The 14,362-nt window shown below is 38.0% G+C and overlaps 1 protein-coding gene across 3 annotated transcripts in view; it reads right to left on the bottom strand.

Annotated features, from left to right (window-relative positions):
* Window positions 1-650: 650 nt before the first annotated feature.
* Window positions 651-14,362, bottom strand: part of PDK3 (pyruvate dehydrogenase kinase 3) — a 52,701-nt gene continuing 38,989 nt past the window's right edge. For all 3 annotated transcript variants that reach the window (XM_020789146.3, XM_020789147.3, XM_078390453.1), the window contains exons 8-11: window positions 13,736-13,837; window positions 11,648-11,758; window positions 5,683-5,796; window positions 651-4,760 (exon numbers count right to left, since the gene is read on the bottom strand). In XM_020789146.3, coding sequence (XP_020644805.1) covers window positions 4,617-4,760; window positions 5,683-5,796; window positions 11,648-11,758; window positions 13,736-13,837 — 471 coding nt within the window. In that variant the 3' untranslated portion in view covers window positions 651-4,616. The remainder of the gene's footprint in view (window positions 4,761-5,682; window positions 5,797-11,647; window positions 11,759-13,735; window positions 13,838-14,362) is intronic.

The following is a 14,362-nucleotide window of genomic DNA, read 5'->3' as shown; positions in this document are numbered from 1 at the left end:
AAGATGAAATTATGGGGGTTTTGCATATAGTACAGATTAGAGATGGCCATGATTTAAGTTGTACCCTTTGTATGAAGTTTCTTGTGTGGCACCACAGCTGCCACATGTTCCCTCTCCCCCCCCCCCCCAGGCAGCTCACAAGCCTCTGTGTGCTGCCTGGGTCATCCTCTGTCACCAGCTGCCCAGTCCGTGCAGGAGCCCAGGCTTCCCTTCCCCGCCACCTCTGGCAGCCGGCCACTCAGAAAAGGAGGTAGGACAATGATTCTCACTGCACAACTGTTGAGTGGCCAGCTGTTGGAGAAGGTGGAGAAGGAAAGCCCGGGCTTCTGCCCAGACTGGGCAGCCAGTGATAAGGAGAGCTCAGGCAAAGCACAGAGGCTTGTGAGAGGGTCAGACAGCTGGGGGTGGAAGAAGGAAATGTGCAACAGCTATGATGCCACACGAGTAGCTTTGTATGAAGGGCACAACTTAAGTTTTGCCCATCTCTAGAACAAATGCAAGAACTACACCCTCTCAAGTCAAAAATTGCTCTCGGTATTTCAAGATATCCTGTCTGAATACACAGTGAATACTCTTAGCTTCCCTCAGATGTGTTCTAATGAACCAGGAACACTTTTTAACTCATTATTGAAATATAAATGGATAATGGATTCAACAATCCCCAACTGACTTTATTATAAGGTAATTGTATAATCTGGTTCTTAAATCAATTGGTCTACATGAGAGTTCAGTGGCTTATAAACAGAATCCATATGTATGAAATAACATCAAGTATTAGAACATAATACAATTGAGAAGTTACCGATGGCAAGAACTTTAACAAATTACTGCTGGGGGATGGGAGGCACATTTCCAGGGAACAAGACAGGTAAAACTCAGCCCACACCAGCCAAAATTTGGCACTGAAACTACTGCTGCCTATGAAAAATTAAATAAAACAATCAAGGTGAAAGACATTAGGTTTCTGGGACTCCTACAGCAGATTTCCTTGTTCTTGGCAGCTAAGACTTACTGTAGTGATCACCATAAGAGGAAAAGCTCCATCTGTCCCAGACAGTCATCCATTTCCCCCATGAGTCACTGTACCTTTCCCCAGATAGTAACATCTTCTTAAGGTTTTCAATTAGAAGTAAAAGGCATGCAACAAGGTCAAGAGATACCAAAACAAAGAATTTCTTGGCATAACAGCACACTGTATTCTAGAAAGAATCTGAGGAGACAACTAGGTTTACTGATGGACTGGTACACTTATAAGGCAGCCTTAGTCATTCAAGAAAGAGCAATAAAAAGCTACAATACTTAAATATTTTTTTAAAACCTGTCACCAACCTATGTAAGTTATATTGCATTTATGAGTCACTTGCAATTATTTGTTCTGGAATGAGGCAGGGCTCAGTTTTAAAACTGTTATAAAATTATTCTTATGCATGTCAAATGGTTCAGAAAAGAGAAAGGTCTATGTTCGCCTGTGTGTGTGTCATCGAAGAACACACACACAAGATGTGTGTTTTTATGCTGAAAAGTGTGGCTTGATCTACTGCAGGTGTTTTTCAACCTTGTTTCACAACATTTCTTAGCAATTACACTATCAGATTTGTCTGTTTCTTCCAATCTATGTACTGGTTTATAATACAGAGTCAATACAACATTTGCTGCGAATCCTGTGCACCAGGGCACAAAATCAGATTTCACTTGCTTGCTTGGAGGCAAGATCCAGTGTCCAAGACTGAGCTGTAGCAATAACAACTCACTGCATTACATATATGTGTGTGGCAAGGAGAGGAAGGGTCCACTTCCATTACACAGGGACCAAAAGACTTTTGGCCCTTTAATCAAGAGACAAATGATACGTAACTGTATTGCTCATAGGTTTCATAGGAACATTTCATCCGGAAATTTCATACAGGAATCAGGAACAGTGGTAACAATGAAAGTACAAACTACAGCTTGAGCTATTGTAACCATACGGTGGTAATGCTTATTCAAATCATTATACGGGATACTGTGAACATTCAAAGTGTGGCATATAAATACTCAGTATTTATTCCCACTTATTTCTTATAGGCATCTTGTTTCTTATAGGCATTTCTTAATTCTCTGAGCTTTTCAGAAAAGTGAGCAACAGGGAGCTCACGTATATATTACCTCTTAGAATGCTGTCTTTAACCTCCTTCAGGATAGAACTGGATATGGCCTATCTAGATATAACCAAAGAAAATACTCTGACTGATGGTTTTTCATTTGTGTGGGACAGGGGTAGGCATTTGTGTTGGAAAGTAGCAATCAAGAGCAAAAGAGCAACAGGAAAAAATCCTATCTCCTCTGGTTATTTTTCTGGTCAAAATTGCTCCCTGCTAACAAAACAAAGACAAGGAGTAAAAGCAAATTCCATCTCATGTGGTTCTGCAGAAAATGTGATCAACATTCTTCCAAAGTCACATTGAAGCTGTACATAGGATTTATATAATCAGAACACCTCAGCCATGAACCTCTATTTTTCTAACAAAGGTAGGACAGGTCGTATGGTCTCAATGATGTCTTATGGATATTAAACCATAACAGTGTCAACACAACCCAAACCGTACTGAAGTATTGAATAAAAAAAATAAAAAAATTTCTTATGTAGACATCATTTTCTAGAAAATTACCAGTGTTTTGTACGCTGAACAACTTAGCATTGAAGTGACATAGTGAGATCTGAAACAGATAACACAAAATTTAGTTGCACTGTATCCAGCATCGACTTAATTTTTTCTGATTGAAAGTTCACATGACTGGCTGTTTAACAGATTTTTCCATCCTGTCTCTTCAGAGTGAAAAACAAATTATCAAAATATTAATGAAAAATCTTATCTCACTGTTAGATGTAGGTTTAACATAAAACATGTCTTCTCAACAAGAGTGGCAGACTTTTTCCACAATAAATAAATTAAGAGTTTTAGAAGTTGGTCATGCTTGCCTACAGATATTACAAGTTTTAATTCTATCAGTTTGAACCTCACCCTAAAACTGACTTCCCTATCATTAAATTGTGACTCACTGGAAGAATATATTACAGATTTCATGTATGCGGATTCACTTTTTTTAGAGTGCAAAGATGAATATGATGCTTAGAGAGGTGCCAATATTGTATACATTCATAAACACATTTAAAATTCATGTATGTAGCCACTGATACAAAATGTACAAACAAAATTAGTCCCATAACAGTGCTTTTAGATAGTTCTCTGTTAGAAGTGGGGTAAGTCAGGTTTAATTGTTATTTGAACAATTTATGTGCTTGAATAAGACTGACATAGAGAATTTTCCTTGTTTGCCTAACAGAGCAGGGATTATCCAAATAACATTTGGTTCATAGTCTCTTACTGTCAAAACAATGTTAAGAAAATAAATATACAGATATTGAGCAATGTGTTTTGGTGCTCTGAATTCCCATTCTAGCTTGGCTCCTGCAAAATGGTATCATCACAGCTTTTCCTTCATTGCTTCTCAAGTCATGTTCTCTTTAGAGGCGTAATACCAGAGGCAGTGGATGACTAAAGGTTATTGCATGACTTCAGTTTGAGGCCATTTTGTTTACCTCAGAATTTACCTCAGAATTTATCTTCTTGAAAGAACGACTGTTCTAGACAGCTATTTTCAATTCATGCCCCAGTAAATATTAACTAATCTTAAGTTCTAACATTTACTCTCATTATTCTGCTAACCTTGTCTTTGTGACTCTCTTGTTAATTATTTCCTTTTTATATTAAGTGGGTTTTAAATGATTAATTCACTTAAATTCACTTAATAACTGGCTGGCATACTTCTTACTGGGTTTGCTTAAAATAATGTAAATACGTACGAAATCTCAGACTCCAAAGTAATCCTGTCTTCTCCATCAGCTGAAATTGATTCAGGTATATACAAATGATTTGGCTGTTATTCCATATTCAATTTGGCTTGGCAAAAGAAATTCTTAAAGGGTGATCAATTTTTGAAAAAAAAACCTATTCATATAGCTATTAGAAAGTAAACATTTTAATGTTTTCAAATTTCTTCAGCACTGAAGAAATGAGCTCTTGGAATTGTGGGAAGAAACATGATGAACTTTTAAAAAACTAATTTGATGGTAAAATCAGAAAATCCCCCATAGTATGCTGTTTTTTTAATGTAGCATATTACATTGTACCATATAAATATACAGCAGTGTGACCAGATATTCAACTATACTGGAATTTGTCTGTTACATTATATTGCTGTGTAAGACACTACTATCAAATAAGGAGTCAAAACACTTTTGCAGATTCTTACCTTGGACTAGAAACTGACCTTTAAAAATATAGTACCCTTTTAATATACAGTTGTGTAATCTAATTGAACCCACAGTGTAACCCCTTTTGTCACTTGTAACTCAACTAACCAAGCATGTTTGGCAAAGTGGTTATAACAACTCACACCAAAAATGCAGTACAACAGTCTTTTACAGTCTCTCCGTTCTTAAATTTTAGTCCCGTAACAGGTCCTTCTAGGGAAGTAATATACTACTGGAAATTTGCAGATCTGGGAATTTGAAACAAAGGAGAGACTCATTTCTGTGTGAAGGTGTCACCATCAAGGTAGAAAAGGTTGGTGAGTTATCGATTTGCTTTATATTTGGACGCATCCCTGGGTTCACTGCTAGGGTTGCTCCAGTCATCAGCTTCTGGGGTGGTCTTGTAATGTCGCCAAGCTGACTTATTGAAAACTGGCAGTCTTTCAAATGATTCACTGGAAAGTGCCTAAAGAAAGAAAAAGTTAGAAGATCACATTTCAAAGCCCCAGCTCCATAACCGCAAGCACACTTCTAGAGTCTGACTGCTCTACTCAACTGAAGAAATGGTATGCAGTATATGCTCCATTACCCTCATCACACTTTCTTAAAATCTCAGGTTATTTGCAGGTATGTCTTCCTGCTGTGTATGCGAGTATTTTGTTTGATACAGTATTCCTATGACTACCTGGTTTGGACGGCATCAGTCCAGTTCAGCTTATACAAGCCCACAAAAAAAGACTTACAAAAAAGACAGTTTGTTTCAGGTACACATTAATCTGCTGTCTATTTGTTGGGAATATTGCTCTTGGTATTTCCATCCAAAAATATTTTTCTACCTTCTATTACTAGTTATTGGAAAGATTACAGAGGAAAGTCTTAATTAGTTTTTTAAGATGATCTTTGTCCCTCAAAGGTGTTACATACCCATTCTCAAAGAATGTGAAAATACCGTCTTGGATTACAACACATTACACCTTTGCCTTACAAAGAATATTAAATCATAAATAATATGAGTTATATGAAGCTAAACCCTTATTTATGAATTATTATACACATGTACAGCAGTACAATGGATGAAATCCAATTGCATAACATACTCCACATAAGGATGTCAGTAAAATCATCCCAATTTGGATGTGTGTGTGTGTGTGTGTGTGTGTGTGTGTGTGTGAGAGAGAGAGAGAGAGAGAGAGAGATTTTTAATTTCCAAAAAGCTGTGATGGCTGATTATTTCACTAGTCTTAAATAATATAAATTGCACTGGTGGATTTCAGCCAATATTTGAACCAGTGCCAAACCTTCAGTAAATTTTTAGTCTTTTCCAGTCATGCAGTAAAGTAAAAACAGCTTCACTGACTGTGTTCTTCATAAACGACTCAAGATATTACCTTCAAATAAATTACAGCATCAGTGCCCACACCTTCCATTGAGTACAGTTTGAGATCACCTTGAAAGTATCTGGCATAAAGACGAGAGATTGGCAGGCCATATCCATATCCAGCCTAAAGAAAAAATCAGTACATCAAAGCAAATACTCCAATTCCAAGAGAAGTCAAGGGTTACTGCATATTGGCCAGAGTCCCATTGAGATTTTATTCTAAATGAAATCCTGTAAGTCTTCTGGGGGTTGACTGCTGATTTTTCTTACCGCCATGCATTATAAGTTTTTTTTTAATTGCACTGATGTTGTGGAGTATTTTCTGATCCCAATGAGAATTCCAAAGCATTGTGAGTATAAGAACAAAGTGTATGCAAAGGAATGTTTCTGTGTTTGGGGGATCAAATGTGTTCTACTCAAACATCAAGACCAGAAATTACAAGGGGTTCAAAATAAAATAAAACAAAATCTGGCAAAATCAAATCAAATCTCTGTATCTTGCATTATAGGTTTTTATCCTGATCAGATGAACTCCAGTGTGCCTACTTTACATGAAATAAAATTCTGCAAACTGAGCCAAGTCTGCTGACAATCCACAGCACATCACTTTTCCTTAGCTGCTTCATGGCTTGCTGTCAAATAAATAGCACGGGGTGTTTTTCTGTCACAATACACTAGTTAGGACAAATAAATGCCTCAATGGGAAATACCAATGTATTTTCTGGGACATTTTGGTCCCACCATTTTTTTTTTCTATAGGAGAAAAATGTAAGTAACAATCTGGAGGTAGATGAAATTTGGGGACACAGAGGTAAATCTAATTGTTAATCCTAACCAGAGAAAATCCATTGAATCAATGGATTTCTCATATGTGTTGATTTAACAAGTGCCATTTGTTTATTCAAGAGGTCTACTCTAGTTGACACTAATAAACAGATTTAGATCATTATTTGTAACTATGTAGGTGACAATGTCTAAAAATGCCTACATTGTGGTTATAGGCCTGTTATAGACTGTTCAGTAACATGGCTTTTGGGGAATAAGGTGCCCTATACTTGGTGTATAAGAGTGAATAATGTTTGGAAGGCAATGAACATTTTTACAGACGTGCAACTAAAATACTGGAAATGCTTTTTGGAAGTACCAATTTTTTTTCCTTTCGAACTTTAGAGCCTGTCAACATTAAGAGTTTCAGGCCGCAAACAAATTATTTTGAACGTGGGAGAGACAGAGAAAAACCACAATTGCACAAAATCATTTTTGAGAACACGCACAACTGAACAGCAAATCTGACTGCGGAGACTTCAGAAGGATGTGGATTTTGTTGGATGCAGTTACATTAGCAGAACAGACAGTGATCCACAAGCCACCCAAACAAGCTGATAGTCTTTCAGGACTCTTCATATTGGCAGTTAGTGCTGCAATATCCCAGTCACAACTCAGTGATGCTGAGCTTCTGATGGTAGTTTATTACCTGAGATTGTTATTCACAGCAGTCTATAAACACAGGAGATGTGAAAAAAGCTAGAGTTGGAACTGCATCCCTCAGTTAGGCTACTCTGCTAGGTCAAATTATTGTTGACAGCATGGAGCAATGGAAGAAAGAAAAAAGTTGTAGAGAAAATAAGACTTGCAATTTTGTCAACAGAAAAGAATTACAAGGATATATAGAATCCTAACTATGTTTTCAAGTATGCTTGATAAGACTTCCTGGCTTTCAAATAAACAACAATATCTAGTCACAAAAGAACCAAAACCATTATATGCAAATGACTGTTTCCTTACAAAGAACTAGGACCTGGCCACTGCATAACTTAAGAATGTGTGATATATTCCTACTGCATATATGAACTCACCTAAACTATACACCCTTAGCAGAGGACAACTCCCTTTATGAGCCTGCCTGAGTGTTAAAATCATATGGGGAGACCTTAGACTTGGTCCCACCACAAGTGCGTTTTTGGGGGGAAATGGGAGGGGGCCGTCTCGTATTGCATACTTGGAACTCCCTCCCACAGGAAACTAGGCTGGTCCCATCATTGCTGTCCTTGTGCAGGCGGGTGAAGACCTTTCTCTTCAAGCAGGCTTTTCCTTAGTGACTGGCAGTTTTAAAACAGGATGGCTTGTATTTATGTGGCTTTTAAATCAGTTTTAGTAGTGCTTCTACCTAACATTTGTAATATAATATTTATTTAATTCTTTTAAAATATCTGAATAATTTACTATTCTTAGTTTTTGATATTATGTTTTTAATGATGTAAGCTGCCTTGGATCTTTTTTTAGGAGAAAGGTGGAGTAAAAATATTCGACATGAATAAATAAATCTTCCTAATATCATTCTGGCTGTAGCCAGAACTAATTAATAAATCTTACTTTGAAATAACTCTTGCCTATCCAGGAGTAACATATGAAATTGGCAGGCATCAGCCATCTAACTTGGCTCTGTTTTGCCTTTCACGGTACAAAATAAAATACTGTATCTAACTGATATAGGTGGCAATCCTGTATCACTCACCTTGGAGTGAGTTAAATCAATAGAGCTTACATCTGAGGAGACGTATATAGCATTTAACACTGACAGAAACTTTATGCATTGCGAAATCTTGATCTGTGAGGATTGCTAATCTAACATTTTGTATGCTTCCCACATTACATTTAAAATGTTCTTAATTAACATTTAGTACGTTTTTATCCTTCCTGTATAAATGGTTCTTCTTCCTCCCATTTTATTCCTTAACAATTCTGTTTAGATATGTGAGACTGAAAGGCTGACTGGCACAAGATTACCCATGTAACCTTCAGGGCTGATTGGGGATCTGCATCTGGGTCTAAAGTCAACATTTGAACCACTATACTACACAGTACACCTCTCCACAGTTTTCCATTTTCTCAGTAACTTTTCCAAGCCCAGCATTTCATACCTATTTTCTAACATCAAGATCCTTCGTAGGAAAAACAAGAAACGCTACGGGAGCAGAATGGGAAAATGATGATGTTCCTCTAAACTTTCACTTACTGTATTATCTATTGTCATGTGTTCTGTTGCATTTTATTGTGTACCACCACGAGTGTCTTTTACATGAAAAAGGAAGGGAAAAAGTTTTTAATCAATCATAGAATCGCAGAATCACGGAGTTGGAAGAGACCACAGGGGCCATCGAGTCCAACCCCCTGCCATGCAGGAATTCCATCAATGCACTCCTGACAGATGGCCATCCAACCTCTGCTTAAAAACCTCCAAAGAAGGAGACTCCACCACACTCCGAGGCAGCCTATTCCACTGCCCACCAGCTCTGACTGTCAGAAAGTTCTTTCTGAGATTCAGGTGGAATCTCTTTTCCTGTAGTTTGAAACCATTGCTCCTTATCCTAGGGTCTGGAGCCATGGAAAACAAACCTGTCCCTTCCTTGACATGACATCCCTTCAAATATTTAAGCATCGCTATCATGTTCCCTCTTAACCTTCTTTTGTAAGGCTAAACATTCCCAGCTCCCTAAGCCGCACAGACATGGGACATGGCTTCTAGACCTTTGGCGATTTTGGTCACCCTCCTCTGGACACGTTCCAGTTTGTCAACATCCTTCTTGAATTGAGGTGCCCAGAACTGGACACAATACTCCAGGTGAGGTCTGACCAAAACAGAATAGAGTGGTACAATCACTCCCCTTAACCTAGACACTATACTCCTATTGATCCAAGCAAGAACTGCATTGGCTTTCTTGGCAGCCACACCACACTGCTGACTCATGCTCAGTTTGTGGTCTACCAAGACTCCTAGATCCCTTTCACAGGTACTGTTGTCTAGCCAGGTGTCTTCCACCCATATCTGTGCAGTTCATTTTTTCTGTCTAGGTGGTCTAGGTGTAGAACCTTACGTTTCTCCCTGTTGAAATTCATTTTGTTAGTTTTGGCCCACGACTCTGTCAAGGTCATTTTGAATTTTAATCCTATCTTCCGGGGAATTAGCAACCCCTCCCAATTTGGTATCATCTGCAAATTTAATCAGTGTACTCTCTATTCCTTCATCCAAGTCACTGATAAAGATGTTGAACTGCACAGGCCCTAGAACAGAATCCTGAGGCACCCCACTAATTACCTCTCTCCAGGATGAAGAGAAGCCATTGGTGAGCACCCTTTGGGTTAGGTCAGTCATCCAATTACAAATCCACCAAACAGTAGCACTGACTAGCCCACATCAAGTTAGTAACAAAAAATATAAAACACATAGCTATATGTTGCACCATCTCCTTCATATATTGATAATGGGAACATTGGTGAAATCAGGGTCACGTCTGGAAGACATTATCTAAGTAGCCCTTCTGAAGAAATGGTACAGGTGAGAGAGAAAGAGAGAGATATACGTAATGAAAAACTTATCTGAGCAGGCAAGTATTAAATAGGTAAGCTAAAGTCCAGCACAGATTCCTGCTTTCCTAATTATTATTAATAATTGGTCTTTGTATCAAGACTAGGACTCAAAGTGGTTCACAACATGATTTAAAACAACAACAGAAACAGCTGAAGAGACAGCTAGGGATTATAATATGTTCCATGTTCCTCATGGAAGCATACTAGAGGTTTTAAATCCTCCTGATCCCACGGATATCCCAGCCTCAGTTTACAATTATAGTGTAAATTTTCTTCTGCATCACTAAATGGGTTGCATTTATAACCAGAATGTGAATCCATTGATTAAAGTGAATCTTTGAACCATGACAGGAGGACAATCTTGGTCAGTCCTAATGCAGATGCAATTTTACATAAAGGTTTTGACATCCAGTCTCCACAAGCAATACTCAATCAATGAATGCTGTCTACATGCAAGAGATGGCAATATAGACGTAATCATAACTTGAAGGCAATCCAAATAATTATTTAACATTTCATAAAAATGCCTAATAGATGCCGTGTTACTGTAACTAAATAAGCAGAACACATTACAATTATTGAAACCACAGGAATGCTTCCTGTTCAGAAAAGATGGCTCATTATGTCTTGTGTTATTCTACTCACTGATTCTAATGATCAAATTTTTTTCTTAACATATATATGAGAAACAAAACAAATACAAAACACATTCTTCTTTAACGTTTATTAATGGCTTTTAAAAAGCACTAATAAAAGCCAATTAGAAGTCCCAGCAGCTAAATTAACTAAGTTATTTTTAGTTCCTGTCAGATTCAGTATGGCTGCTACCACCTTGGAGAAATAAATCCACATATACTGGATAGTAATACCCTAAATGCAAAAGCTCCCAAACTTGGGTTGCCAGTTTTGCTGGACTTTTAAGACTCAGAAGCTCTAGTCAGCCTGACCAATGGTCAGAGAACTCTGCAGGCTACTCTAGTTCAGGTCCATCAGTCTGTTCCCACAGCAAACCGCAAGGTACCCCAACATGAAACAACAGCACTCTTCTGCTTGTGTTCCCTAGCAATTAGCATAGTGAGACACAGTATTTCTAATATAGGAAGTATTCAACTAAGTGCAGTGGTGCCTTGCATAACGAGCGCACCGTTTAACAACGAATTCGCATAGCGATCCGTTTTTTGGGATCGCTAATGCGATCGCATACCGATGCTTTCTATGGCCAAAAATCGCTTTGCGACGATCGGTAAGCGTTTCACATACCGATTTCCGCATAGCGATTTTTTTAAAACAGCTGATCGGCGGTTCCAAAATGGCCACTGGACACCCAAAATGGCCGCGCGCAGCATTTTCACGCCCTGCCCTCACTTACCGAGGGCGCAAAAATGGCAGCCGGATGGGGAAACATCGCAGAACGGTGAGTTTAGCGATGTTTCCCCATAGCGACGGTTAATCCGGAACGGAATAACCTCGCTATGCGGGGCACCACTGCAATACTGGAAGTAGCCATTAACAGATTATTGTCCAGAAGTCTATACAGTACTGTACACTTTTAATTAAACTTGTTCAAGGTTTGTTGGGAAACATTTTAGCCTGAAGAACAGACTTACCAAAGGTACAGCTCTCGAAGGCTCCAAACTTGGCCTTGGGGCAGTCGAATACATGTAGTTAAACAGGCGATCTATTTTTCTGAGAGGCACTCCACCACCTTTATCACTAATCTACAGAATAAAATCAAAGTTTCATGTAAACAAAAGAAAATAATCCTAGGTGAACTCAAAATCAACTACTGTATTCCTAAACTGAAATTATTAGATATCCCCCATTAACTATACCTATATCAAGCATCCATTAAATGAGCATTATCCTGATTGTAGTGTGCTGTAGACAGGCAGCAGGAATGAATGAGACATCCCAGTCAATGACCACATAACATGATGTAGAAGATACTCCACACTTTTAATCAGATTTTTTTTTCCAGGGACTTTCCCCTCCAAGATAAAACCTTCTTAACCCACCATCTCTGGTGTCTGATACTTTCTATATATAGTTATTGTAAGTTTTTCCTTTTTAAAAGGATATTCCAGGAAACTGACAAACATATCTAGATTAGCATGAAATGGTCATGCTAATACCGTGTTTCCCCAAAAATAAGACAGGGTCTTATGTTAATTTTTCTCCAAGAAATGTATTAATTATTTTCAGGGAATGTTTTATTTTTTATGTACAACACTAGACATTTATTCAAATACAGCCATGTCATCTTCTTCCGATTGCTGCACAATGGTGGAGAGCGGGGTTTTACTTAACTGGCTTATTTTGGGGGTAGGCCTTATATTATGAGCATCCTGAAAAATCATAATAGGGCTTATTTTCAGGTTTGGTCTTATTTTCGAGGAAACAGGGTAAATCTCTCTAGACGTCTACAAGAATAGAAGGAGAATAAAATATACAGTATGTCTTTCTTTACCACCATCCTTGTGAGTAGGTCCTGGGGCTCTGAATGTGGCGGTAATATTATAATTTGCTACTGGGGGAATTAGGTGAAAAACCAGAAAGCACCTTCAGCAGTTCCACTTTAATCATGTCAGCTTCATTATCAATTTCTTTAATGTATCAAATTCTAAGATTCAGCCATCTCTATTCATTTTGAAGTGATCTTATATGAACTTGTAGATCCAGAGTGTGAGTCACTAAAATGTTTATATGCTTCTGATTTTGCATCCCAAGTACTACTGCTTGATTAACATCTATAAATGTAATTTTTCAGAGAGCCCATTTACTTTCACTGTTAATGGAGGAACAGCTTCTACCCAATCCTGACAGAACTGTTTACTTTTCTCCTTTATTTCAAGCACAAAGTTTGTAGCAGATGAATAGTTTTGTTGCTTTCTGCCCATCATGGGGCCATTGGGAATGCTCAGTGGGCCTCTTTTTGGCTTGGAAATTTCAGGCAAAATTAATAGTCTAACTGGCAGTCTTTCTTATGCAAGAGCTCCTGGTTCACAGCAGACACTGGGGCCTGCTCTGCTTCCTCTTTGTTGACTCTTATCTTGCTTTGAACATTAATTTTCTGGTGGCAATAGAATAATTTCAGGCAATTATCTTGCAGTGTCAGCATAACACCCACAGTCTCTTAACTCCTCTATCCTTCTGCAAACTCAGTGTCTAACAAGCAAAACCCAAAACCATATGTGCACAGAAGGCCTGGTTCAAATGACAGGACAAGGTGCAGAATCCCCCACCAGATATGAGCAGCAGCCTAGTACACTTTGCCAAATAGCTCTTCCTTGCTGTTGAACTCTGGAATCAGCAACACGAAGCTCTGGTTGCATGGCATGTTGTTGAACTTGGACATAGCTGCTCCTCTGATTTATTCCTCCCCCAAAAGGAACCTGGATTCCTTTCCTGGTGGGAGAAACAAATTAGAGACAGCTGTGCCCGTGTTCAGGAAGCATGGCAAACAATTCACAGAGCAAAGCTCCATGGGCAGCATTGCCCTTTCTCCTACAAGCAGGCAGAGTCACATAGCAGGTATCAACATGCTGCTTACAATCAATAAATCTGAATTCTTGAGGATTCTTGGCTTATCCTGTCATCAGAACCAACCCACAAAATGTTCTTATCTTATTTTACATATAAAGCCATTTCTAAAGCTTACTACTAGAAACTCAAAATATTATTTATATGTTATTTACCTTTATAGAAAGATCTTCTTTACCCAAAGTGACTAATGTTTTAATTGATGGATAGCCTCCAGATTTACCTTCATGTAATTCCACTGTAGCTCGCATTGAGTTCTTAAAATAATAATAAAAAACACATTTTAATATTTCTAAGAGTTTTAACTTCTAGCATTAACAACAGTATTAGGAAATTTATGAAAACATAACCATGACTTTGTATTCGTTTAATATCACTTTATGAAGTCACCTAAAATATATCCAAAGTATTTTTTTACATGAATTGCATATGTAGGTGAACTGGAGAAATGGTTTTGTACTTAAGATATTCATGGGCAAAAGACTGCCAACGAATGCAGAAAGCTTCTGATGAGGATAGGCTTTTTGGATCAGTGGAATTTTAATTGCTGGTCCATACAATCAGACATTTTTCAGCATTGCACCAGACAACCTATGCCAGACAACAAAGTGCCCACAAAGCTTTACAATGGTCTCATAACGACTTCTTGATCTGTTTTTTTTTTAAATTTGAGCTCATTGGAGAAATTTAAGTAGTAACTATTTCTGTGAAATATTTCTACGAAATGACAGCAATTGAAACATGGTGTTATCCAGTATCTGTAAGTGATCACAAACCATTTT

Source organism: Pogona vitticeps, chromosome 3, assembly GCF_051106095.1.
Source record: "Pogona vitticeps strain Pit_001003342236 chromosome 3, PviZW2.1, whole genome shotgun sequence".
NCBI classification, from domain to species: Eukaryota; Metazoa; Chordata; class Lepidosauria; order Squamata; family Agamidae; genus Pogona; species Pogona vitticeps.
This window is presented reverse-complemented; position numbering and strand designations above follow the sequence as displayed.